The following is a 26,699-nucleotide window of genomic DNA, read 5'->3' as shown; positions in this document are numbered from 1 at the left end:
ACCTGAGTCCCCTGCATAGGGAGCTTGGAATCTTAGCCACTGGACCACCAGGCAGATCCCTGTGCAACTATTTTTATGTTTACCATCCTTCTGTATCATTAAAGATTCTTCTACATCATGGCATTAAATAGATACATATGGATACTATAACCACATTATCTCAATCAGGCAATGACGAACACTTTTGGTTGTAGAAAAATTTTTCTTTTGCTCTGGAAAACTGTGAAACGAGTATCCTTATAGTTATATTTCTATGGATTAAAAAAGTTCCTTAGAGTACAGTGGAATAAGTAGAAAAATCAAGGAATAAAAAACATTTTTTAGGGTTTTGATGTCTTGCCATATCACTCACCAGAAAAGTTGCTTTGATGCTCCCCTTAGAAAAATCTTGGACTTCCCTGGTGGCTCAGTGGTAAAAGGATCTTCCTGCAATGCAGGATATGTGGCAGGAGCCAAGGGTTTGATCGCTGTGTTGTGAATATCCTTGGTGAAGGAAATGGCAACCCACTGCAGTATTCTTGCCTGAAGAATCCCATGGACGGAGAAGCCTGGCGGGCTACAGTCTATAGGGTTGCAAAGAGTCAGACACAACTCAGCGGCTAAACAAACACATACTCTAGAAAAAGTCTTTGCCTATTTGATAAGTTTAAAAAATGTATTGTTTTAATTTTCATTTTGATGTTATTAAGGAATTTAAAATATTTTCACATGTTCATTAGCTACTTATTTTTCTTCCTTTGTGAGTTTCCCCATTTCTTTCCATTGACATTGGGGTTTTTCTTTCTTTTTTAATATTTATTTATTTGGCTTCCCTGGGTCTTAGTTGTGGCATATGGGATCTAGTTCCCTGACCAGAGATCCAACCCAGGCTACCTGCATTGGGAGCTTGGGGTCTTAGCCATTGGGCCACCCGAGATGTCCCTTCTTTTTAATTTATAGGAGCTATTTAGTATTAAGAATTCATTCTTGCCATATGTGTTGCAAATATTTTTCCTAGTTAAAAAAACTCATGCATAAACCTGTTTATTTACCTTAAGAATATTAAAATATTTACCTTTTCCTTCTAATAGTTTAATAGTCAAATTATGTCAAGTGAGAATTTTAACCCATTTGGAACAGTTTTTGGAGGTGAATTGTGAGACAGGGATGAAACATAATTTTCATCTAAATGGTTCTCTAACTATCCCAAAGCCATTTATTGAAAGGACAGTCTTGTTTTTTTTTTTTTTTTTCCTTACTCATTTGAAATGAAAACACAAACCCACATGGAATGCATAACCTTGTTATTATTACTTAAAAGAAGACTGTCCTTTTTTTTTTTTAAACTTTTTATTTTGTATTGGGGTATAGCCAATCAACAATGTTGTGACAGTTTCAGGTGAACATGGAAGGGACTCAGCCATATATATACATGGATCTATTCTCTGAAACTCCAGTACTTTGGCCACCTCATGTGAAGAGTTGACTCACTGGAAAAGACTCTGATGTTGGGAGGGATTGGGGGCAGGAGGAGAAGGGGACGACAGAGGATGAGATGGCTGGATGGCATCACTGCCTCGATGGACGTGAGTCTGAGTGAACTCCGGGAGTTGGTGATGGACAGGGAGGCCTGGTGTGCTGCGATTCATGGGATTGCAAAGAGTTGGAAACAACTGAGCGACTGAACTGAACTGAATTCTCCCCCAAACTCCCCTCCCATCCAGGCTGCCACATAACGTTGAGCAGAGTTCTACGTGCTAAACAGGTGTAGGTCCCTGTTGGTTATCCATTTAAAATTTAGCAGTGTGTACATGTTCATCCCAAACCCCATAACTATTCCTTCCCCACATCCTTCCTCTGGGAAACCATAAGTTCGTTCTCTAAGTCTGTGAGTCTCTTTCTGTTTTATAATTTCATTTTTATCATTTCTTCTTAGATTCCACATATAAAGGATGTCATATGAGATTTCTCCTTCTCTGACTTACTTCACTCAAAAAGAAGACTGTCGTTTAAAACAGAATTTTTACATTTTGTATTTTCTTTGCATATGGGTTGAGATATGTGAATACTTATATTGAAAATGGTTCTATTACTTTATCTTTCAATAAAGATCAGCAACAGGAATTTGGAACTTGGGTCTAGTTCTGGTTAAAGATTATGTCCTTTATTTCCCCTAAGGTGGACCTAAGTTTTTTTTACTTGGCTGCATCAGCTCTTAGTCGTGGCATGTGGAATCTACTTCCTTGACCAGGGATCGAACCTGGGCCCCCTGCATTGGGAGCATGAAATCTTAAGCACTGGACAACCAGGGAAGTCCTCTGATTTGTTTTCTGATATGTTGTTTTTGATGTCTTGCTTATTTTTATAAATATTATGTATATTTCAGAACTTGCTTAAACGTAAACTTGACTTACAGAGGTAGATTTAATTGAAGAAAACAATATTATTAGTATAATTTCACATGTTTCTGTAAGCCAGTAGTTATTGCATTTCCCATTTTTTTTGAAATAGAAGATTTGAGTATATACTCTCCTTGCAATGTGGTGACAATGACAGTGCATTGTAATATTCCATTTAAAGGCATGCACAACTGGTAATGGGTCTTTCAGTAAGCACTTCATGGAACAGGGGCCCCAGGTCATGTCTGTTATATCTGTATTTCCTAAAGGCTTTCCAGTGGCATCATGAAATACCTGATGGAGCTTTTACCTCTGTACAATAGAATGTAACATTTCTGTCTTGCTCTCACTTAGGTTACTCACCAGCTGAGGACACTCAAGCAATCCTGGAGAGAGGTCTATGAGGTGAGGAACTGAGGCCACCTGCCAAAAGCTGGCACTAATTTGGTAGCCATGGAAAGACGCCATTTTGGAGGTGGATTCTCCAGTCCTCACCAACTCTTCAGATATAGCCCTAGCCAATGCCTTGACTTCAGTCTTATCAGAGAGACCCTGAGTCTGAACTGAGACAGGCTTGTTGCTGAAATTCAGCCTCTGTCCACCGGTGCTGAATTAAATCTCAGAGACAGAGCTTTGGGTGAAATAGTATTATTGCTTTGCCAGGCAAAGGAGCAACAGCAGAATAATGCCCTTAAGACTGTGAGTCCCATGCTGGAGTGGATAGTGAGGAGTCTTATCATGTTTAAGGAATAGGGCGTGATCAGCTTGTGGACATTCTTCTGATTGGTTGGTTCAGTTCAGTCGCTCAGTCGTGTTCGACTCTTTGCGACCCCATGAATCGCAGCACGCCAGGCCTCCCTGTCCATTGCCAACTCCCGGAGTTCACTCAGACTCATGTCCATCGAGTCAGTGATGCCATCCAGCCATCTCATCCTCTGTGTTCCCCTTCTCCTCCTGCCCCCAATCCCTCCCAGCATCAGAGTCTTTTCCAATGAGTCAACTCTTCGCATGAGGTGGCCAAAGTACTGAAGTTTAGGGAGGTAATTAGGAGTCAGTATCATCAACCTGTGGTTCTAATTGGTCTGGGGTTACATGTTTGTGCGCAGCACACAGTTAACTTCTTCCACCTGGTGGGGGTTTCAGTATCTGCAAAACAGCTCAAAGAACATGACTTAGAATACTATCTGTAGTCCTTGAGGAAGAACTAAAGGTCCTTCCTTGACTGTTTAATGGCCAAAGTATTATTATCTTGTCTTACTTGACCATTTTCCTTTCTTTCTGCATTTTGTCACTTCTCTGATTAAATGTATTCTTTGAAAAGTTTTTGTACAGACAGAAGGCAGGTGGACGAAACGGGTCGGGGGCTCTATCCTGGGAAGGCCTCGCAGGGTCCTGCTCAGTTACTGGCTGGGACCTGGGACTTGGGACTCTTTGCAGCAGTGTTTGCACCTTTACAAACATCTCATCAAGCAGTAAATAAACTATGAGAGACTAAAAATGACTGATGCATGCACTGCCAGGGCAAATTATGAACAAGACACAAAAGACCAAACACCCAATATCACATCTGAGGAGTTGGAAACAAAAGCAGGGTATTGCACATGGTCCTGGCAGACAGCAGTTCCAAGGAGGTGCACAAAGCACCCGAAGCATCCCTCCAGCCTGATCCCAGGATCTGCCCCCACCCTCACTCCAAGGACCAGCTCTCCACCCGCCTCCCCTCTCCAGCATCTGTGAGGGAGCAAGCAAGGGCACCTGTTACTTGTTTTCACTCCTTTGTGCTGCAGCGTGAGTCCAAGTAAAGGCTTAACTGAATTTATTGCCTGGCCTCTTTTCAATTTTTGGTAACAGCACTGCTCAGGTAAGCCACTCTCAGACTCCTGGATGTTCAGAATTTGAAACGCTAAAGGTATTCTGCTAATCATTTCTAGATCATTTCCACTGGAAGGGAATAAAGACTGTAGCAGTGGTATGAAAGACACAGTGAAGAAAGGCAGACACAGAGCCTGCTAAGGCTGTAGCACAGGGTTTGAGGAAAGATGATGAGGGCAGATTCAGTCAAATTTCAAGCCTGGGTTGCCTGTGTTCTCTGTAGCTTTGGGTCAGCTTCTTTTATCAGTTGCAGAACCGGGATTCTCTGTAAAATGAGGATGGTAATGGTGCTCACCTTACAAAGCAGCTGTATTAGTGCACCTTATCTGAGATGTTGTTGGTCCTTAATAGAAGAAAACTTAGAAGGTATTTATTTAAAAAATGTAAAGTCACTGTCTGCTCCAATAAACTTATATTAAGTACTTAAAGTGGTCTTTGAGGTGTGCAATTGGTACCACAGCTAACAAGATAAGCAAATGAATAACTGAACCAGTGAATAATATTAAGTACAAAAACTGTCAGTAAGGAGAAGTAGGGACTTCCCTGGTGGCTCAATGGTAAAGAATCTGCCTGCCAACACAGGAGACCCCGGTTCGATCCCTGAATCCGGAGAGTCCCCTGGAGGAAGAAATGGCAACCAACTCCATTATTTTTCCCTAGAAATCCCCATGGACAGAGGAGCCTGGCAGGCTACATTCCTTAAGGTCGAAAAGAGTCCATCCCAACTTAGAAACTGAACAACAACAAGGAGAAGTAGAGGATGCTAATTTTTAACTCAAAGAAGGAATTTAAAAAATCATTTATTTAGTTTTAATGGTACTTGGCACTTGGTTGCTGCACCTGGGTTTTCTTTAGTTGTGGCCTGTGGGATCAATAGCTGTGGCTCACAGGCTTAGTTGCCCCGGTGGCACGTGGGATCTTAGTTCCCTGACCAGGGATAGAATCTGTGTCTCCTAAATTGGCAAGCTGATTTTTAACCACTGGACCACCAGGGAAATACCAAGAAGGAAACTTTTGAAGTTCTTTTCTATAGTTAATAATTTTCTAATGATGAGTCTGTTTTATGGAAACGTCAGACAAAATTTCTACAGATGAAGCCAAACGATAAAGCAAAAAGAATTAACTGTAAGCCACAATCCTCCCCAGAAACTAGTCCGGCAGCTCCATGGCCACGCCTTCCACTATAGCCACGCCTCCTTTGGGTTATCGCTTGGGCTTCGCCCTACGCTCACGGGGGTGGGGGCTTGCTGCGCCAGGTTCTTAATCTAGGCTCATTTGCTCGCGAGAGTTCCTCCATCTAGCCTACTGAGAAGCTGTCGGACTTGGAGGCAGAGAAGAGTCGCGAGACTTGACTAGATCACCCTTTCCAGACTCCGCCCCTCCATCCCAGCTCTTCGCCTGGCGCTGCTTCCCCGTTTGCACGTGTAATTGTTGTGGTTCAACCTCACGTGGCCGCGGAAGTGCCGGCGGCTTCCAAGATGGCGGCGCCCAGTGTCAGGCGCCCGTGACTCGCCTCCGGTCTGAATTACAATCCTGATCAAGTCTATGGGGCCATGGACCGGCCTGGGTTCACAGCCTCGCTGGTGGTGAGTACAGGGCGTTAGGAGTGCCGGAGTCCTGCACCGGAGCCCGCGGTGTCTTCTCTGTCTTAGCACCTCCTTCCGGTTTTGCTCGGTGAATCGTCCCTGGGTCACCGGTCATCAGGTCTGGGAGGAAGCGCGGGGGTCCTGGGCCGCGCCGGGGCTTGTGTCAAGCCCCTAAGTTTGCTACCTGTATGCCAGAAAGGGACAGGAGTGTGTTAGCGGTGGGGTACTTGACTCGTCCTCCGCACCACGGCTTATCTAAAGAAAAAGAAAAGCTTTAATTATATACTGTAACCACACTTCAGAGAACTTGGCAGTTAATGAAATATTCACAAGGACGCTCAAGTCGCTTCCAGACCTGTTGGCCAAGATTGTAGTTTCGTTTTGCTGTATCTTTTTTTTTCTCGGAAAATAATGTGTTCGTTCATTCATTACATAATTAATCAGCTGTTCTGGGTCTGAGTATTTTTCTAGGTTTTAGGTGTGTTCTGATGAGCCCAAATAGCCGTGCTATGCAGTCAGTGGTGTATAATAGGAAAGAAGAATCAACGTGTCTTAAAAAAACACCCCCCCCCAAGTCCTTCAATAAATATTTTGAAAACAAGTCCAGTAGGGGTTACTAGATACAGTGGTGAACCAGACAGATTGCCTGTTTTTTCACTGTGGGAGAGTGGGCAGAGGCAGAAAACAGACAAATATATTTACAAAAGCTTTCCTGAGAAATGGAGACCCAGAGGGCTTTCTTCATTCAATTATCAGATGTTTTCTGCAGGTGTAGGAGATAACGTGGTGAACAAGATAGACCTGGTCTGGTGGTGGAGGCTGAAGAGGGAAATGATTGTTAGCCTAAAGGACGTGAGGGTTACTTTCAGCGTGCTATGGAGAGATGTGGAAGGGGGATCTTACTCAGACGTGTGGAACGTTGGTTTTAAATCCAGATTTGTTGAGATCTGTGGAAGCTAGGTTTTAGAGAAGCAGAGAGAGGCTTTACCACTTTTGAAGGTGTTTTCCTGTACAGCTGGTGAGATAGCAGTATTACTTGTGAGAGCATTGCTCTGTGGGGAAGTAGGGCAAGCTTTTTAGGTACAGCGTCTGGTTTAATTCTGACAAACAATTGAAGTATTATCCTAGTTCTCCCAGTGAGGGAACTGAGGAGTGGTATGTTAGATAATTTGTCCGAAGTCACGCAAGTGAGATACGTTTCATGTGTGTTACTGTCTGAGCTCAGATTCCAGGCAGTGCAACATGGGATTTCGTGCCCCTTATTGCTCTTTAAGACTGTCCCTTAAGTGAACAACAGTAGCAGTTGCTGAAAGCAGGCGTCAGTTAAGGAAAGAAACATGGTTTTAAAATTTATTTAGGATTTATTAAATAATGGTACATATGTATACTTTTAAAAGTGTAGTTACAGAGAGTAAAACTAGGATTGATTGGTAGAAGTTTCAAGGAAAGTTTTGCTCTGTCTGAATTCATTTCATGTGCAGTTTCTCTGCCATATATTCTGCCTACTGGTACTCTGATTGCCCTTGGAGATTTGATGGCAAACAAACCAAAGCATTACCATAAGGTGCTATGAAAGAAGTGAATTGAGGTATTACTGAGAGAGAATCATCTTGGAGAACTAAGATCCTGCATGTTGGGTGGCCTCAAAAAATAAAACACAATGACCCCCCCCCCCCACCCCGCATGGTTAGTAACCTTTTGTTACAGTCATTAATTCCTGTATTCTTCTAATAGTTATTAAATGCCTACTATTGCCTACTGTGTACTGGTGCTGGGAACATATTGGTGAACAAAACAGGTATGGATCTTATAATCTCGTGGGACACGCACAAACTTTGAAGAAATAGATGCTCAACTATAGAATTAGAATTCTAATCAGTGTAGAACAAGAGGGTCTAAACGCAGACTTGGGGGATTAGAGAGCATCATGTACACAGTCCTAGAAACAGGCGAGATCAGATGACTCAGAGGAAAAAGGTCAAGGTGGCAAGAAGGTACCTAGCAAAGCGTTAATGATGGAGTTAGGGGTGGAGAAGTCGGGGTGGGGGGCGGTGGTGAACTTCTAGAGGCTTGCAGGCTGTTGTGTGATTCTGTTTTTCATCCTTAGGGCTTTTGGAAACTTTGAAGAGTGCGGATATCTGTTTTACAAAGACAACTCTGCCGTTAGTGTAGAGGGTCGAGAAGCGCTTCAGGGAGAGTGGGTGGAGGATGCGGAAGAAGGCAGGTCTCATAGGAAGCCACAGCTTTGCATTGAGGAGGTTAGAGTCACTGGTGGCCACTTCAGTGTGGAGAAAACCGAGAATGTCAGGGAGGGGTGTTCTCCGGAGAAGCCATGTTAATGTTTTTAATGTTCTTAGTTGTGGTCTAGGCTAGGGGCCTGTGATCATTTTGCTTGGTTAAATTAGGCAGGTGGTTTGATTTTTGTCGTGTAGTTGAGTAGCTGTGATTTTGTTTTTCCTGTTTTTGTCAGCGTTCTTTGGAGAAATAAAGGCTTCATAGCATGTAATCTTAATTTTCTTCAACTCCCAGAGGAATTTCAAAGCACTGATTAGACTCTTGCTGTCTGTAACAGTTTTAAATTAAGGTTGTGGTATATATGTTATCTATTGTATATGGTATTGTGATCTCAATAAGTTGTTACGGTGAGGTAAGGCTTGCTGGTTATCTGTGTTATGTTCTTTTTGGATTTTTGTCTAGTACTTAGGATTTTCAATGTAAGCCATCATAAATCTTGAATCCTTTGGTAACCTTTTTGATACGTGATCATAAATAAAACAATTTCTCAGGCAGAAGAAAAATAAATTGGTAGAGTTCCTTAAGATTCAATTGATGCTGACTTGATGTAAAATTATAAGCATTCCTTAAGATTTAAGGTTTGAAAAAAAATCTTAAACATGTTGCTGTGTGTCTACATATATATGTATTCTTATTCCTGTTAGCTGTTTTTTTCCAGTCTCATGATGCTTGATACGTGATACTTGAGTTATAGAAGTTTGAAATCTGATACTTGAGTTATAGAAGTTTGAAATACATAGAACAAGTTAGTAGCTCTTGATTCATGATTTGCTAGATATGTAGATTGAATTGATCATTTACTCTCAGTATACAAGAATTCTGATGCAAGAAGGGCTGGAGAATCAATGCATGCAAAGTAGCCAAATAGATTAAAAGAGTAATCAACTTACTGATTAAAATTTAGCAGTAGATAGCAAGCATCTTTGTGAATCCTTTCCTAAGATTAAAGAGAAAATTAGAATGAAGTGCAGCATATTTTTAAAGAAATCAGTCATATCAGACATTCTCACAAGAATTTTAGTTTTCCTTGGGTTTTGAGAAAATGAAGAGGCAGGCAAAATATTACATATTGAATTTATAAAATCCTTAAAGAATAAGTGAAAAAAAAAATAAGTGAGAAGAATATTGAGAAAGTTGGTAACTTTCCTAATTGTGACCTTTGCCCTGTGGCTTAGACGATTTCTTTATATCCAGAAAGATATTCCACATTCTTATTTTTTTTTTCCTACTCCCAGTTGATACTCTACTGGCACATCTCTGTGTTCTTTTCATGACAACTTTTTAGGTCATTTGCAGAGTGACCTGCATGGTTCTGTCATGCCTTTCAAGGTAGTGTACACTAATTTTTAATAATTGATCTATGCTAGCTCATTGAAAAACAGATTATTTCATTTCTCATCCAGGTAATTTCATTTTTCCAGTGAACTCTTGCAGTGGTTTTATCACGCACGGCAAGTAGAGCAGAAAGTGTTTGCTAGGTACGAACCCTTGTTCCACCTGAGCACTCTGTAATCCCAAAGGATGGAAACAACAGATGATTTTGAACTCTGCGTGTATGTTTGAGTAGTATTGATTCCTCTTTTTCTGTGTCTTGGAATATATACTTTTTAATGTCTGCTTTTACTTTCTGAATAGGTAATATATTCACATAGTTCAAAGTCCAAAAGATAGGAAAGTTAGCAATTCAGTTTAAAATTTACTATATAGGAACCATATTGCTGCTTTATAATTCTTCCATTTACTTGCTATAAAATGGTGTTGATTCATGTCTGTAAATGGTACCTTTAGGTCTTGTGTATTGACCTTTCTCTTCTGCTGTCTCTGAGTTTCTGTTTTTCGGAGTTTCTTTTTGCTTGGACTAAGCTGTAACCAGCTTTTTAAATGCTCTACTCTACCTATGCTTCAGTGTAATCACAAGGAGCAGACTTGGTTTTCAATCAGATTTTAAAGTGCACCTTCCCTAAAGTAACATGTGTCTCTTGGGAGATGATGCATTTGGGTCAGGTTTAATGCCCTCCAGGAATTTAGTTCTATTTTTTTTTCATTTATTCCCTTAAATTAAAATTTATCAAGGAATTTTCCAATATACAAAAAGTAGAGAAAATATCAAGAATCCTCAGATATGTGATTCTTAAAATGTGGATCTAGATTCACAGACAACATTACTCATTTCGAATGGAAATTTCAAAACAAATTTTTTTTTTTAAATGCAGATCCACTACTCAGTTAAAAAGGCCAAAAATATAACACTTGGTATGATTTGGAAAGAATACTGAGGTAAACTGTCAAATGAAAAAAACACAGTGCTGCAAACCACCTTTTACTTTTAAAAAAAGTAAAATAAAATATATATTCATATTTTTAAAAATTTACCATTTACTTATTTTTTATTTATGTATTTTTTTGGCTGCACAGCATGTGGTATCTTAGTTCCCCAACCAGGGGTGGAACTTGTGCCCCCTGCCGTGGAAGCACACAGTCCTAACTACTAGATGTCCAGGGAAGTTCCTCATATTCATATTTGCTTGTATTACTGAGCGACTTCACTTTCAGTTTTCACTTTCATGCATTGGAGAAGGAAATGGCACCCCACTCCAGTATTCTTGCCTGGAGAATCCCAGGGGCGGGGGAACCTGGTGGGCTGCCGTCTCTGGGGTTGCACAGAGTCGGACAAGACTGAAGCGACTCAGCAGCAGCAGCATGCCTAAAGTAACTTAGGACGTATACAATAAGAAACCAGTAAAAGTGGTTACCTCAGTTTTTCAGGATAAGAAAGGAGACTTTGAACTCTTTACTTTTCTGAGGTTTATTTGTTTCACTTTTTTGAACCCTATGAAATCACTAATTTAAAATTAATTTTAAAATTATTAAATCATTAAACATTTGTTTAAAACTGAATAATATAAAATTTACAGTTTGAAACTATAGCACAATAATGGTTATTTTCCCAGGACAAATCTGTAAATTTAGGTAGGAGGTCTTTTGATTATACCAAAGTAGTCTGGTGAAGTTTAAAACCATGTTTGAAAGAAATATGCTTTAAAAACTACCTTCTTATCCCCATCCCTCAAATGGCAGCTCATTATTCTTTCGTAACTTTTTTTTTTTAAGGCTGGCGGAGTAGCAGGTGTCTCTGTTGACTTGATATTATTTCCTCTGGATACCATTAAAACCAGGCTGCAGAGCCCCCAAGGATTTTATAAGGCTGGTGGTTTTTATGGAGTATACGCTGGAGTTCCTTCTACTGCTATTGGATCCTTTCCTAATGGTAACAATTATATTGATATTATCATTGCTTTATATAAAGCCAAGCTAATGGGATTTATTTTCAGAATAAAATATATTGGACCACATATTTGTGGTCCAACCCTAGATAGAATTCCTTATGTTTAATGTAGTTGATACTTGGGATTTGTTTTCTATTCATCCGTTATTTTTGACTCAACTAGTGCTACAGATGCCATCCTAAACAACAACAACAAAACCAAACCACGAGCAGTCTTTTGAAAGGGGTTTTCATTGGTAGAACTCCTAGTCAGAATCCTTAAAGTGTTCCTCTAATGTTGATTGTGATGCCTTAGAGCAGTTGTTCTCAACCTTGCCTGAATGTTGAAATCTCTTGGGGAGTTTTGCAGAATACTGATGCCTGTGTCTCTGTGAGAAGTTTAACTGGTCTTGACTTTGCCTGGGTATCAGGAGTGTTAGTAGCTTCCCAGGTGATTCAGATGTGAAGCTAACCTCAGTAACCTCTGCCTTGAGTCTCGTGGAGCAGGTGGACCTGTTTTATTTTTCCCATCTGTTGGTATATTCTTTTTCAGAAGCTTATTTTCATAATTGTTTACTGATGCTTTGATTGCACTCAGATTGAGCAAACACACACTCACAAAACCACGGCTCCATTAAAAATGAAATTTATTTTTTTGATTTTTGATTTTTTAATTGAAGGATAATTGCTTTACAGTAATGTATTGATTTCTATCAAACATTAGCATGACAGAAGATTCTTAAATTCTAAGGTTTGATTTCTTTTTTGCAGTGTATTTCATTAGAAATTCTTTCTTTTTAACTTGACATTGAAATGTCCATCTGTAAAAAGCACAGTATTCACATATAGATTTGTAGTCAAATCTTTTTGGTCCTTTAGTTTATCCCTTCTTCCCTTTCCCTGAGCCATCCTTAGAACAGCCAGCTGTTTTGAGGTTATCCTTGAATTCTTTTCCCTGGAGAAGGGAAAGGCTACCCACTCCAGTATTCTGGCCTGACGAATTCCATGGACTATATAGTCCGTGGGGTTGCAAAGAGTTGGACATGACTGAGCGGCTTTCACTCACTTTGAATTCTTTTATGCCTAAATTTTCAGTAATCGATTATAGCAAGTCACCGTTTAGCACACACTCCATGCCAAATATAGCTCTGTTAGTGGGAGATGGGCCTTGGTTCCTATATTTGTCTGTTTTAGTCACCTGATCACCTAATGAGTTTTTTTTGTTGTTGTTGTTGTTGTTTTTTAAGAAAGTACTGCTGCCTGTGACCCACTCTCAGAGGTATGGAATTTAGTTGGTCTGAGGTGTGGCCTGGGCTTTGGATTTTTTAAAAAATATATATCCCCTGGTAATTTTAATATGCAGACAAGTTTGGGAACCTGTGAACGAGGGAATTGCAAAGAAATATCAATATGTTACTAAGTCCCTGTCTTTTGGGTACTCCTTCTTACCTTGTCTCCTTCACTGTTGTAAATCATTTTTCTCTCCTACATATTATGTAGGGATTGTTGGTAGATGAAGTATTAGTGATGATCTTCAGGGTACATGGGCCTCTCTCAAGCTCACAGGACTGGTTTAGATGCTTGTGAGCAGGAGTTTACATAGAGAACGTGGTTTTGAATTTTTGTATGTTTGAGCAAGTGGGTGTTCTTGGACTGCTTTACTTTGCCCTCCACAGAACATCATTGAATAGGAGAGGCTGGATAAAAAGTCAGAGTGCCACCATTCCAGAAATGGCTGTTTTTCTGCAAATTTTTAGTGAATTGAAACTCTTTATGAGGCACTTTTAACATTTTTTGCTGTTGGTTCAAGTTCTCTTGAGAATACAATATGCCATTTTAACATACAGCGGTTGTAGGTTTTTTTGAGGATGTATTGTGCAGGGGGTGGTAGGGGCCGAGGGCTGCGAGAGGAAAAGAACTGTAGTCAAGATCCATGCGTAGTGCATGTTTAGAAGAGAATGCAGGAGGAATGTAGAGGAACCACAGTTTTTTTGCTTTGTTTTCACTTGGCGGGGATGGAGGTGGGTGGTGCGATGTCCAGTAGGTGGAACTTAGAACTGAATTCGATTGGTGCTATTCTAGCCCAGTGGTCCCCAACCTTTTTGGCACCAGGGACCGGTTTCATGGAAGACTTATTTTACTACAGACAGGGGTGTGTGTGTGGGGGGATGGTTTTGGGATGATTCAAGCATATTCCGTTCATTGTGCACTTTATTTCTCATATTATTACATCATCTCCATCTCAGATCATTAGGTGTTAGATCCCGGAGATTGGGCACCCCTGTTCTAGCCCATTTAGTGAGTGGGCCAAAATAGGACAGCCTAAGTAAGAATCGCAGGTGGGAATTAGGTCCTGCATTAACTAATATAGCTGCCTGCTTGGGCCTTACTCATCCAGGGACAGGGTGCCGCCTCTTCTGGCCTGTTGTTTGTTAGCTGCTGAGGAGTGTGTGTTACAAGCTTACTGACTAACGGTGGAGAACTGCTTTTCACTCTCAAGCTCTTTTCCTGAGTATTTCAGACTTTGCTGTGACATTTTCAAATGACCTTTGAAAGATGATTTTGCTGTGTATTTATCTTTCATGCCAAATCTTTTATGTGACTGCTAAACATCTTTGATTAACAGTGCATGGCAAGTCTAAAAGCATTCCTGTGCTGCTAAGGTTAGTTCATATGATGGGGTAGCTTTTTAGAGGTTTTGATTTTCAGTTTTAATTAAATAGTTGATTGTTTTCTTGAAGTAAAGGTGAATTGAGGTAGTTAAAAGTAGCCATGGTTATTTTGAGTAACCAGCAATAAAGCATAACGGAATAGGTGTTTTATTGAGATATATGTTTGCAGTTTTAACCTGTCTGTAAATTAGTGTAGTTGATTATTTTATGATCATATGTAAAGATATTTTGGATCATGGATATTCATATCCTTTTCTAAAACTCTTATTAAAAAGTGATAAGTGACTTGTCAGTACAAATTGGTAAATGCTAGGTTAGCTGTTAGGGTTTCTCATGGCGGCAGGGATCATGTCTTCTGCATTTTTGTGAGTCCAAGGTCAAGCGTGTAACATGGGCTCAGTGAAATCTATAAGAGTGATGGGATGTCAGGGGAAGAGTACATATTATTATTATATCTTTATTATTTTTACTTATATTTGAAATATTTATAAACACAATATATTTATAAATATTTTTATTTGTATTTAATATATTTAATATTTAATATATTTTATATGTATAATATTTATATCTTTATTGTCTCATAATTGAGTTGTAATTTTTTTTGAGAAACATATTCACAGTTTGCATAGATATTTAAGCTTTGCGAGAGATTGGTTTGTTTTAAATTTCAGCTGCTGCCTTTTTTGTCACCTATGAATATGTGAAATGGATTTTGAACACTGATGCTTCTTCATATTTGATGCCTGTGACACATATGTTGGCTGCCTCGGCTGGAGAAGTGGTAAGTAATAAGTTATGTGTATAACATACTTCAGAAATGCAAAGCATGAATTATCTTCAGTATATATATTACTTCATTTCATTTTCAAAAGATAGTTCTTTTTTAGATTAAGAAAGTCTTAAATCCCAATAAATGTAAATGGATTAAACATGATAGCTGAAAGGTAGTCTAGATAGTACGAAAGAAGAATCCAGATACATGTTATTTACAAGAGACGTACCTCAAACATAATTATATAGAAAGAATAAAATTAAAGAAATAGAAAATATCCATGTTAATTGTGGCTTTTTGTTGTCAGCATAATTGAGCAAAAACTGTTTCCTAGAACTCCCTTTCCAGGAGGCTTCCAGGTTAGCCTGGCTACAAGAGAAATCTGCGCAACATTTTGAAGGCGAAAGTGACACAGCGTTTGTGTTCATGCTCAGAAGGTTGGTGTGGGGTCAGACGCAGTTGCAGTCCATACACCTCATCAATGATCCTTTGGCTTCAGGAAGCGAGCCAGGCCTCCAGCAGCTCCACCTCCCACTGGATCTTCAGCTTCTCTAAGTTTTGAGTCAGATGTGTGGGCTCTGGTGAAGGAGGCTGCTTGGTACTATAGGACACCCACAGCATCGAGATTGGTGGTGGAGAATGTGAAATTCAGTTTGTCGTTGCTTGTCTCCATTTCACGCCCATCTTTCCTTCCTGATTGCCTGTCTTCTAAATTTCTGTCCCAACTCTCCATGCAGAGGCAACAGTTCTATATGAACTGCCTAATTAGCTCTCACAATTACTGTTCATATCCCCGTGATAACTCCTTATTCTTACCTTTCTTAGTGATTCTGCTCCTCTGGTCAGCCCTCACTGATTCAGAAAGGCTACTTGAGAGTGGATAGTAATGTTAATATTAGCCCCCCTCCCAAAAAAGAGACTTAAAGCAAATAAAAAAGAAACTGTTGCATGCTGATACAAGGAACAGTTCTCTTGGGAAATGTAATAAACCTGAACTTGGACTAAATAGCGTAGTCTCAAAATATAAAGCAAAAAATTGCCAGAATTATAATGAAAAATCAGTACAATTATTACCTTCATTGGTGATAGTCACATCTACTTTATAAAAGTTCTAGGACCAGGCAGGCATAACTTGTTAAGACCATAGAAGATTTGAACGCAGTGACAGGAATGGTCTAATGGATGTATATGGAGTTCTGCATCTAATTGCTAAAGATTATTTTTTTAAAGTGTACTTGGAACCTTTAATAAACATCTCTCCTTAAAGAGAAGGTTGAAAGAAGTTAGCTCAAAAGACATTAAATTCACAGAAGTGTTTTATATAAAACTTCCTTTTGACATTGGTTTACAAATAATTTTGTAGAACCTAAGCCAACTCTGGATTTAAAATTGTGTTAATAATTTACTGAACTTGTAAGTGTGATAGGACTAACAATATGTTAATTTTTGGAGTAGCAAAGAGCATAAAGTAGTAGTTCCTTTATGAGTTATAGACACCTTTAGGAAGCTAATGAAACCTGTGGTTGTCTCTCCAGTAAGCTGCACTTATGCACACTTTGTGTACAGTTTCTGAGGATTTTCGTTCCCCTCGCTCTTACCCGGAGTAAAGACTCCAGGACTTGAATTCTGCCTGAAAATTAGTTTAGTCTGCCATTTAAAAGCAATTTATATTTAATTTAAAAAATCTTTTATGTTTTTGTGATCATATTCTGACATTAGAACCCATTGCATGCAATTATTTTCACGTATATATACTAAAGAACAACAAACTGAGAGTTTGATTGTCTCTCAGCTTGTAAAAATTCTGTCCTTCTGACTGCTGTTGACGCTGTTTTAGAATTGCCTGTTACTTTGATTTAGTTTAAATATATTCTTGTAAATTTAACACTTGGCTTATATTTTGTAGTATGTTCTGAGAGTAGGCATTAAAAAGAACTTGGCTGCTTTTTTTTTCATTTCACATGGGACCATTGTGCTTGAAACTTGATTTGCCATGTTGGAGGATAGACTTTGAGTTTATAAAATTTCTCTTAGTCTTACCAAAGTTATATAAAGCGTTAAAATCAAATCGGGCAAAGGAGAGCTGTTAGGTCAGTCATATTAATGATACAATATTTGACCTGTAGAAAATATCGTATTCTAATATGTTAGTACCTGTAAATGGTGTTTTTTTTTTTTTTTAAACTGGAACCTTTTAAATGTAATATTCTGTCTGTGAACTGTTGGGCAAAAGAGATGAATTAAGTAGGCTTCAGAGTTAGAAAATAAGTATCTGTCAGACTGGAAATAAATAATTCTAGGTTAGTTTTATCTGTATTGTGTCTCATAGTGTTTGCATGGTCCTTAAGGTAGTAAAGCCTTGTGTCAGATGCCTGTGGTGCCAGGAGAACCTTAAGATGAGAACTGATCAGTAGCAGGTATATAGACTGAGGATTTCATTGGTGAAACATGGCTTGATGTTGACTTTGATTTGAAATTCAGTTACAGTTTAGTATGCTAAAAAAAGGTTTATTCCATTTATGGAGTTTGTGAAATGTTTTTCCTGTGCTCCTGTGATCTTTCAGCTTTCTTGACAAACTTCCTAAAGGCTGTCAGCGTTCCCAGTACATGAGCCTGCTGCCTTTCTATTTTAGTCATTTGCTTCTGTTTCATAGAGCGTCGACTTTTGGTTTCTGATTCAGCCAAGTGTGGTCGCTGCAGGAGAAAGAAACAGATGAATTTAGGAGAAACAAATAGTTAAAATAAAGAGGAATAGGATATAAAAAAGCACGTATAGCTGTCAGTGGTCAGAAAGGTATAAAGAGACCTAGAGAAAATCAGATACAGTTTAGTGCAGTCCTTGTTCTGTAAGGTGTTTGTGCTGATATAAGATAGTTACGGTTGCAAACAGACGCCTTACAAACAATACTGGATATTTGTTGGCATTAAATGTGTCCAGTTACTTTGTTGTAGTGATGATAAGTGTATGAAACTTAGAAACAAGCGAGTACTGCTGTAATAACCATTCCCTGTAGTAGCAGGTTGATTAAAAGTTAATGACAAATCAATAAAACTATAATTACAACCTTCTACCTTATGTTTGTAATTTGGAATACAGTAAAATCGATCAAATAAGATTTAATATGTAACAACAGCAAGGAGAGTCCCATTTGTGCCATTTTTATTAGGAGGTTTGCTGTACCAAATCTCTAAATCCCTGTCTCAATTATGTTATGGCTCGGTTTTCATCAGACACAGAAAAAGCCCTGTAAGAAGTAAATAGAATCTGTGATTAGACCAGAAGGCTTGGGGTGGGTTTACTTTAGTGTAACAGATGCTATGACATTGCAGTGGTAATGATTTTTTTTTTTAACTTTAGAATTTGACTTTTCCTGGGTCTTATTGTACTTATGGCCTTAGTCAATATTGTTTCCAGAAATGAAAGAACATTAAAATTTCTTTGCTGTTAAAAGCAGCCCCTGTGATTTAATGTGCTCATGGGTGATGTGTGTGGATGCTGGTAGATTTTTCTTTTCAGTCCCATTCTGACTTGGGATTGAGAAAGCTAGGAACTCAGTGATACCATGTTTTCTTTTTCCTTTTTTTTTTCCTGGCCACAGTGGGTGGCATGTGGGACCTTAGTTCCCTGACCACGGATTGATCCTGGGTCCTCTGCAGTGAAAGCGTAGAGTCCTAACTATTGGACTGCCAGGGAATTCCCGGTGATACTGTTTTCTGAAGTACCTCTAACAGTGCCTCTCCACATAGTAATATGGCCCAGGGAGCACCGACTTTAGAATCAGTTGCCTGGGCATCAGTTTACAAATGAAGTTTTTGGGAGGTGACACTCCTGCATTTTCAGCACGATTCCTACATGGTTCTGGAGTTCAGTGGTATTTAAGCACTACTGATGAAGGATTATAAAAAATTTTGATATATACCCCAGTCATAAATATTTTTCTGAGTTGCTTGGCAGTTGTGTGTCTAAGAATACTCGACAGATGGAGCACACTGATCAAGAGCGTGATTCCTTTTGTCTTTCTCAGAATTCCATATTTTTCGGCCTACTGAAAAATCGTAGTTTATTAAACTGGCTAGTTTTTGAGGGTGGCAGTGTATTCACACCTGAAGATTTTCAAGTCAGAGTGAGCATTGCATGCAGCATTTTCAAGGCCAGTCCTGCCTTGAAGAACCTAGAAAGTGAAAGTAGTGTAGGCTGTAATTTGCTACTGTAGCAACTGACAAGGTCAGTGGAGCTACTACTTACAGTACTCATTCCAGGGGTTTGTTGAATGTCAGATATGGGTTAAGCACATCATTTTTATTCAGCTTCACCGCTAAATTGGCTGCTTAGAGGATTAGATGCATTGTTGTCAGGAGTGTTACCGGCTACACAGCACAGTGTATGTGTTACTTAGTATTTTATATTTTCCCTCAGTGGGGATTTAAGCTATTTTTGATTATGTTGTTCATAGCATGTTTTAAAGTGCTTTTCATGCTGTTTACCGACCTTTTCTAAGAACCACTGAGCAAAAAAAATAGGAGAAAGGTTGACAGATTTTGAAATATGTTTCATCTTTTGAAATGATCACGAAAGGTTTTGAATTTCCATAAATTAATAGAGATGCACTCTCATTTGAAATTGTGTTAGCAGTTGTTAGACTCCTGTGCAGTTGTGTAATCAAATTATGGACGATAAGCTGAGTGGAAAATAAGATGGGCATCACTGAAGTGCAGGATTGCTGTCAAGTCAGGAGGAAGCTCGCAGGAATGCTGCAGGTGAAAATGCTTGTGTGTGTTAAGATGCTTGAAGGCAGGAGTATACAGACGGTGCTGGGAAGTTTGTTAGACAATTAGAAGCTGCAGCCGTACTGTTAGATACCCAGCCACACTCTCTCAGGCACTTTGTTTATTGATGTATCTGAGCACATGTCTCTGCCAAGGGGGCTTTTTGCCCTGTTCTATCTGTTCATTTTCCAGTGGGCTGGGAAACCTCTTTTTCTACTTTAGAAACATAAGTACATAAGGCAGACTTCATAATTCCTCCTCCTCCTCCTTTTAAAAAAATTATTTATATATGGGGCTTCCCAAGTGGCACTAGTGGTAAAGAACCTACCTGCCAATCGCTTCTTGGCCTTCTGGTTAAGATCAAGTGAAGAACCTACCTGCCAATGCAAGGGACATGAGAGACGCAGGTTAAATCCCCCAGTGGGGAAGATCCCTTGGAGGAGGGCATGGTAACCCACTCCAGGATTCTTGCTTGGAGAATCCCGTGAGGAGGGGCTTGGCGGGCTATAGTCCATAGGGTTGCAAAGAGCTGGACGTGACTGAAGCTACTTAGCACGCACGAGCATTTACTTATTTGGCTGTGCTGGCTCTTTGGTGCTGGTGGGCTTTTCCCTAGGTGTGAAGCGTGGGGGGCTGCTCTTCCTTGCAGCGTGTGGGCTTTTCAGTGCGCTGTCTTCTTATTGCAGGCATGGGCTCTAGAGCCCAGGTTCATTAGTTGTGGCACACGGGCTTAGTTGCTCCACAGCATATGGGATCTTCTTGCACTAGGGCTTGAACCCCTGTGTCCTGCATTAGCAGGCAGATGCTTTACCACTGAGCCACGAGGGAAGTCCCGTAATTCCTTCTTAAGAACGCGAAACGATAAGAATTATAGAAAGAATTGTCTCCAGATTTATAAGAAAGAACTACCTTCCTATTGCTTTTCCTTTTGATATCCTTTCCTCATTTGGACTTCTTCGTTTCCTTTTATCTCAGCTGATTTTGTTCAGCTTCTCTTAGTTTCCTCCACCACTTTTGTTATCCCAACCTTGCAGTGTGGATTTAGACCTTCAGTTTAGTTCTGTCACTCAGTCGTGTCCGACTCTTTGTGACCCCATGAATTGCAGCACGCCAGGCCTCCCTGTCCATCACCAACTCCCGGAGTTCACTCAGACTCACGTCCATCGAGCCAGTGATGCCATCCAGCCAGTGATGCCATCCAGCCATCTCATCCTCTGTCGTCCCCTTCTCCTCCTGCCCCCACTCCCTCCCAGCATCAGAGTCTTTTCCAATGAGTCAACTCTTCGCATGAGGTGGCCAAAGTACTGGAGTTTCAGCTTCAGCATCAAAGAAGGCCTTAATGTGTTTTTGGCAGTAAGGGTAAAATACTTCTTTTAGCGCTTGCAGTGAAGACATGCAGATGGACATGGAAGTGTGGACGTACAGTAAAGGGGTCCAGGTATTTTAGGGGAAATGAATTTGAGTGGATGGATGGGTGTTGAGTCAGGAAAGGCCTCAAAACAGCTCATCCTTGAGCTGATTTTAGAGGATGATGGTGAGGTGGGTTGTTATAGGGAAGGCTCTCGAACTCGGGCAAACCCCTTGTTAGATGATGCTTTCAAGTTCCATATGGCTCACAGATGTGACTACATCATCCTGGAGGGCCCTGCTGCTATGCCGAGTTATTAGTTGTTACCCTTTGAAGGTTTGAGCACCTCAGGGTTGGTGGTTTAAGAGCAACCTCCGGCAGCAGTGTGGAAGTGGGCATGGTGTGTGAATGGAGGCGAGGAGACTTCTACAAATCTCAAGGAGAGAGAGCTGATCAGAGTCCCTGTTGAGGCAGGGAGTGGAATGCAAAGGGAGAAAGTGAGTTCATGAGAACCCAAGTAGGGGTTTGTCTTTGGAAAGCCTTTCCTGCAGCATTCCTTCAGTGCCTTTCCTCGTGGGGGCCTTTGTTAGCTTGTTGTGGCTGTGTTGTGTGCGTGCTTGAGCTCATCTCAGAGTCTCTTGAGCTCTGCTCAGAAGCACACCCCAGCTCTTCAGCCAGCCCTCTGAGCCCGAGCTGAGCGTGGAAAGGGGAGGAAGAAGAAGAGGAGAGAGAGAGGGCAGGGCCTGGCATAACCCCCATGTGGCGATGATCCTGCTGGTAGTTATTCATTTAAAGAATCAGCGTGGATGTGCTGAGAGATTGTTCCTGGTGGCTCTTGTCAAGGAGCTGCTTACATTCCATTCCACCGCTTGCTTTATGGCTTCTTTCTCCAGCAGATTTCAGACTTTCTGTTGCATGGACTTTTTTCTCCCTAATGTGATAGGCAGCATTCATTCAAGTGGTGTTGATTCATGACCTTGACCAGTGTGTTTTACTGATTATCTTATGAAGTTTGTATAGGGTCATGGGGGAGTTCTGTGTTGGTTTTTTATTTAAGAGCAGTGTCAGTTTATGCTGCACAAATTAAGCTCAGCTTTATAGAAATGATGGGTATGATTTTCATATAGGATAATGAAGTTGAAGAATCTGACTTAAACTACAGAATTTACAGATGCTTGAAGATATTTGAGTCCCTATTACTTATCTAGTACTGTGACTGGGGCTAAGAAGCATAGAATAAGAAATTTTGACCCCTGTCCTTGAGGGATATGTAAAGAAGTTGGGTACATTTACTAAGTAGGTAGAGAATATTTTGAGGGCCTCTGTAAGGAGGCAGAGTATGGATCATGAGCTGTCAAGTTACATAGATCAGGGTTGGAATTGTGTCCTATCTGTGTATTTGCTCTGTGTCTGCAGGTCATTTACAGGGCTTCCCTGGTGGCTCAGCAGTAAAGAATCCGCCTGCAGTGCAGGAGACACGGGTTCGATTCCTGGGTTGGGAAGATCTTCTGGAGGAGGGCATGGCAACCCACTCCAGTATTCTTGACTGGAGAATCCCATGGACAGAGGAGCCTGGTGGGCTGCAGTCCATGGGTTCTCAAAGAGTGACTGAAGCTGCCGAGCACACATGCACGCAGGCCATTTACACGGCCTTACTGAGCTGCTGTTTTCCTTATCTAGAAAAACTGGGTTAATGCTACCCCAGTCAGAGCTTCAGTGATAGCAACACTTCTGAAGTGCTCAGCATAGTGTCTGATAATGTAAAATGTTTATTAAAAGTTGGTTCTGGTCCCATGTCATGCAAATTGCTGTTTGGAGCACATTCTTAGACTTTTACAGATTTGTGAAGGCTGTCAGTTCCAGAAAACAAAGAAATCGAAATTCAAAGACATAAGTGATACACTCAAGGTTTCCCAGCTGCTGTGGAAAATAAAACACCATTGCTAAGTGACTAGTTAAACACCTATTAGACCTTCAATTTCTACTTTTTATATCTTTTAAAAGTGGCAGAACTGGTGCAGAACTGGAGATGGATGCTGTTTTACTTGGGTAATGTCCCTGGTGGCTCAGACGGTAAAGCATCTGCCCGCAATGCAGGAGACCTGGGTTTGATCCCTGGTTTGGGAAGATGCCCTGGAGAAGGAAATGGCAACCCACTCCAGTACTCTTGCCTAGAAACTTGCATGGATGGAGGAGCCTGGTGGGCTATAGTCCATGGGGTCACAAAGAGTTGGACACGACTGAGCAACTTCACGAAGAACTTGAATCATTTGAGGTTTACTTCTGAGTTCTGTGAGATTCTATAAGCAACTTCTAGACACAGGGCCTAAAAGATATAATTATTTTTGTTGAGAGGACTCTTAACTTTTTGTGTAGAGTCTGGATTATCAAGTTTGTTAGTTTTGTCAGGGAAGAGAAGACATATACTTAAAATCTTTTTATGCTCATTGGCTCTTTGTATATGTGTAAAGAGGCTTATAAGGGAGAAAGGCATAGTAAACTTACACCTCAGTATCAGTGGATATAATTTAAACCCTAAGGGAGATATTGGGCTTTCATGTGGCTCAGGCAGTAAAGAATCTGTCTGCAGTGCAGGAGCCCTGGGTTCAGTCCCTGCATTGGGAAGATCTGGAGGAGGGCATGGCAGCCCACTCCAGTATACTTGCCTGGAGAATTCCAAGTCATGCCTTGGAGGTACTAGTCATAGGCATAGGCACAGAGGAGCCTGGCTGGGCAGTCCATGGGGGTCACAAAACAGTCAGATATGACTGAGGGACTTAAGCGCAAGGAGGGTATGGTAGGATTTATCAATTGCTTTTTGTGTTTTATCAACAACTGTGATTCCATTTATAACCAGAAGATGGCAGACTTAACAAGCAGATGAACTGTTGCAGGGGTTTTAAATTTAAATGATGGTGTCGAAAAAGGTAATGTTAGGTATTCTTAATTTGAAAACTTGTTTTCTAGAAAGAATTTTGGGAATGCGGAATAAAATACAAGTAAATAAACTGTGCTTTAAAAAACTTTTTGGAGTGCCGTGGATTCTCATTTTCTGTTGTCTCTTTGTCTCTCATTAACTTGCCACTTGGAGTTTACTATGCAAAGTCTAAAGCAGATTTTTTGTTGTTGTTCAGTCACTAAGTCATGTCTGACTCTTTGTGACCCCATGGACTGCAGTACACTAGGCTTCCCTGTCCTTCACTGTCTCCCGGAGCTTGCTCAAACTCATGTCCATTGAGTCGATGATGCCATCCAAACATCTTATCCTCTGTCAGTCTTTCCCAGCATCAGACTCTTTCTCAGTGAGTTGGGTCTCTGCATCAGGTGGCCAAAGTATTGGAGCTTTAGCGTCAGTCCTTCCAGCGAATATTCACAGTTGTTTTCCTTTAGGATTGACTGCTTTGATCTCCTTGCTGAGGAACTCTCAAGAGTCTTCTCCAGCACCACTGTTCGAAAGCAGCTTTAGTTTGTGATTAAACTTCGATTGGCTCAGTTTTTAAGTTTCTGTTGAACTACTTATGGCATTGCTGGTTTAAACATGAAGAATTAGCTGATAATTAAACCTGGAACCTTTAAGTTCATTAGTTGCATGTAAATTGATCCAGATTTTTCATTAAATATGTATCATGTCTTCCAAGGCAGTAAAAATCAAAGCAAAACTAAACAAATGGTACCTATCAAACTTAAAAGTTTTGCACAGCAAAGTGAAAGTGTATGTTGCTCAGTCTTGTCCAACTCTTTGTGACCCCGTGGACTGTAGTCCGCCAGGCTTCTCTGTCCATGGAATTCTCCAGGCAAGAATACTGGAGTAGATTGCCATTTCTTTCTCCAGGGGATCTTCCCAACCCAGGGATCGAACCCGGGTCTCTTGCATTGCAGGCGGATTCTTTACCATCTGAGCCACCAAAGGAAATCATAAACAAAACAAAAAAGCTTCCTGTGGACTTGGAGGAAGTATTTGCAAACAGTGTGACTGACAAGAGCTTAATTTCCAAAATACACAAACAGTTCGTACAGCTCAATAACCAAACAACAACAAAAAAAGGCAATCAAAAAATGGGCAGAAGACCTAAATAGACATTTCTCCAAAGACGACATCCCGGTGACCAGTAGGCACATGAAAAGATGCTTGACATTTTTAGTTATTAGAGAAATGCAAATGAAAACATCAGTGAGGTATTACCTCACACTGGTCAGAATGACTATCATCAGAAAGTCTACAAATAGTAAATGCTGGAGACGGGTGGAGAGAAGGGAACCCTACTACACTGTTGGTAGGAATGTAAATTGGTGCACCCATTATGGGAAAAGAGTGAGGCAGTTCCTTAGAAAACTGAAAATAGATTTGCCATACGGTTCAGCAATCCCACTCTTGGGCATATATCTGGGGAAAACTATAATTCAAAAAGATACATAAACCCCAGTGTTCATAGCATCACTCTAGTAGCCAGGATGTAGAATCAACCTAAATGTCCATGTCCATCAACAGATGAATGAATAAAGGTGTGTGTGTGTTAGTCGCTCAGTCGTGCCCGACTCTTTGTGACCCCATGGACTGCAGTCCACCAGGCTCCTCTGTCCATGAGATTTTCCCAGGGATCGAACCCGGGTCTCCTGTACTGCAGGTAAGTTCTTTACCAACTGAGCGTGCGTGTGTGTGTGTGTGTGCGTGCGTGCGTGCGTGCGTGTGTGTGTGTGTGCGTGCGTGCGTGCGTGAGTGTCCTGTACTACAGGTAAATTCTTTACCAACTGAGCGTGCGTGTGTGTGTGTGTGCGTGCGTGCGTGCGTGAGTGTCCTGTACTGCAGGTAAATTCTTTACCAACTGAGCGTGTGTGTGTGTGTGTACACATGTAAATATGTATTATACATACTATGTATGTATAATACCGTAAAGAACTGTGGTGCTGGGGGAGACTCCTGGGAAAGATTGAGGGCAGAAGGAGAAGAGGGCGTCAGAGGACGAGATGGCTGGGTGGCATCTTTGATGCAGTGAACATAACTTGGCAAACTTCGGGAGATGGTGAGGGACAGGGAGGGGCCTGGTGTGCTGCAGTCCATGGGGTCCCAAAGAGTTGGACATGACTGGGCAATTGAACAACACATGCAGTGGAATATTACTTAGCCATAAAAATGAAATAATGCCATTTTCAGCAGCATGGTGGACTAGAGAATATCATATAAGTCAAGTCAGAGAAAGATAAGATGATATCACTTATATGTATAATTTAAAAAATAATACAAAAGTTATTTACAAAACAGAAACAGAATCAGACATAGACAACAGACTTAGAGTTACCAAAGGGGAAAGGGTGAAGAGATAACTGAGGAGCTAGGGGTTAGCATACAAACAACTATACATAAAATAAACAGCAAGGACCTATTGTATAGCACAGGGACCAATATGCAGTGTCTTACAATAAACGATGATGGAAAAGAATCTGATAAAGGAGATGTATATAAAACTGAATCACTTTGCTGTAGCCAAAAGTAATACAACATTGTAAATCTATTATACTTCAATGAAAAAATTCTGGAGATGATAATCAAAAGATTTGGGTTTTATCCTTGCTTCCTAGGGCAAGTAGTTCCCTGACCTTCATTAACTTCTGTCTGAGATTGATTTATATGTTAAATACTGACATAATTAGCTTCTAATATGAAATTAATATTTTTAGGCTGTTTATTAAGTTTCCTACAGGAAGATCTTAATTCAGGTATTTTTTTTGTGTGTGTAAACTGT

The 26,699-nt window shown here is 40.5% G+C and overlaps 1 protein-coding gene across 7 annotated transcripts in view; it reads left to right on the top strand.

The window, feature by feature from the left end:
• Nucleotides 1–5,450: 5,450 nt before the first annotated feature.
• SLC25A26 (solute carrier family 25 member 26) overlaps nt 5,451–26,699 on the top strand; it is a 143,901-nt gene continuing 122,652 nt past the window's right edge. For 2 of the 7 annotated variants that reach the window (XM_069561851.1, XM_069561850.1), the window contains exons 1-3: nt 5,489–5,836; nt 11,243–11,399; nt 14,743–14,852. In XM_069561851.1, coding sequence (XP_069417952.1) covers nt 5,804–5,836; nt 11,243–11,399; nt 14,743–14,852 — 300 coding nt within the window. In that variant the 5' untranslated portion in view covers nt 5,489–5,803. Of the gene's footprint in view, nt 5,837–11,242; nt 11,400–14,742; nt 14,853–26,699 lie in introns of all 7 variants that reach the window. The other 5 variants (XR_011250896.1, XM_069561849.1, XR_011250897.1 and 2 more) reach the window with 5 other exon arrangements.

The sequence above is a fragment of the Ovis canadensis genome, chromosome 19 (genome assembly GCF_042477335.2).
Source record: "Ovis canadensis isolate MfBH-ARS-UI-01 breed Bighorn chromosome 19, ARS-UI_OviCan_v2, whole genome shotgun sequence".
Classification (NCBI taxonomy): Eukaryota; Metazoa; Chordata; class Mammalia; order Artiodactyla; family Bovidae; genus Ovis; species Ovis canadensis.
Note: the sequence above shows the minus strand (reverse complement) of the source record. Positions and strands in the feature narration are given on the sequence as shown.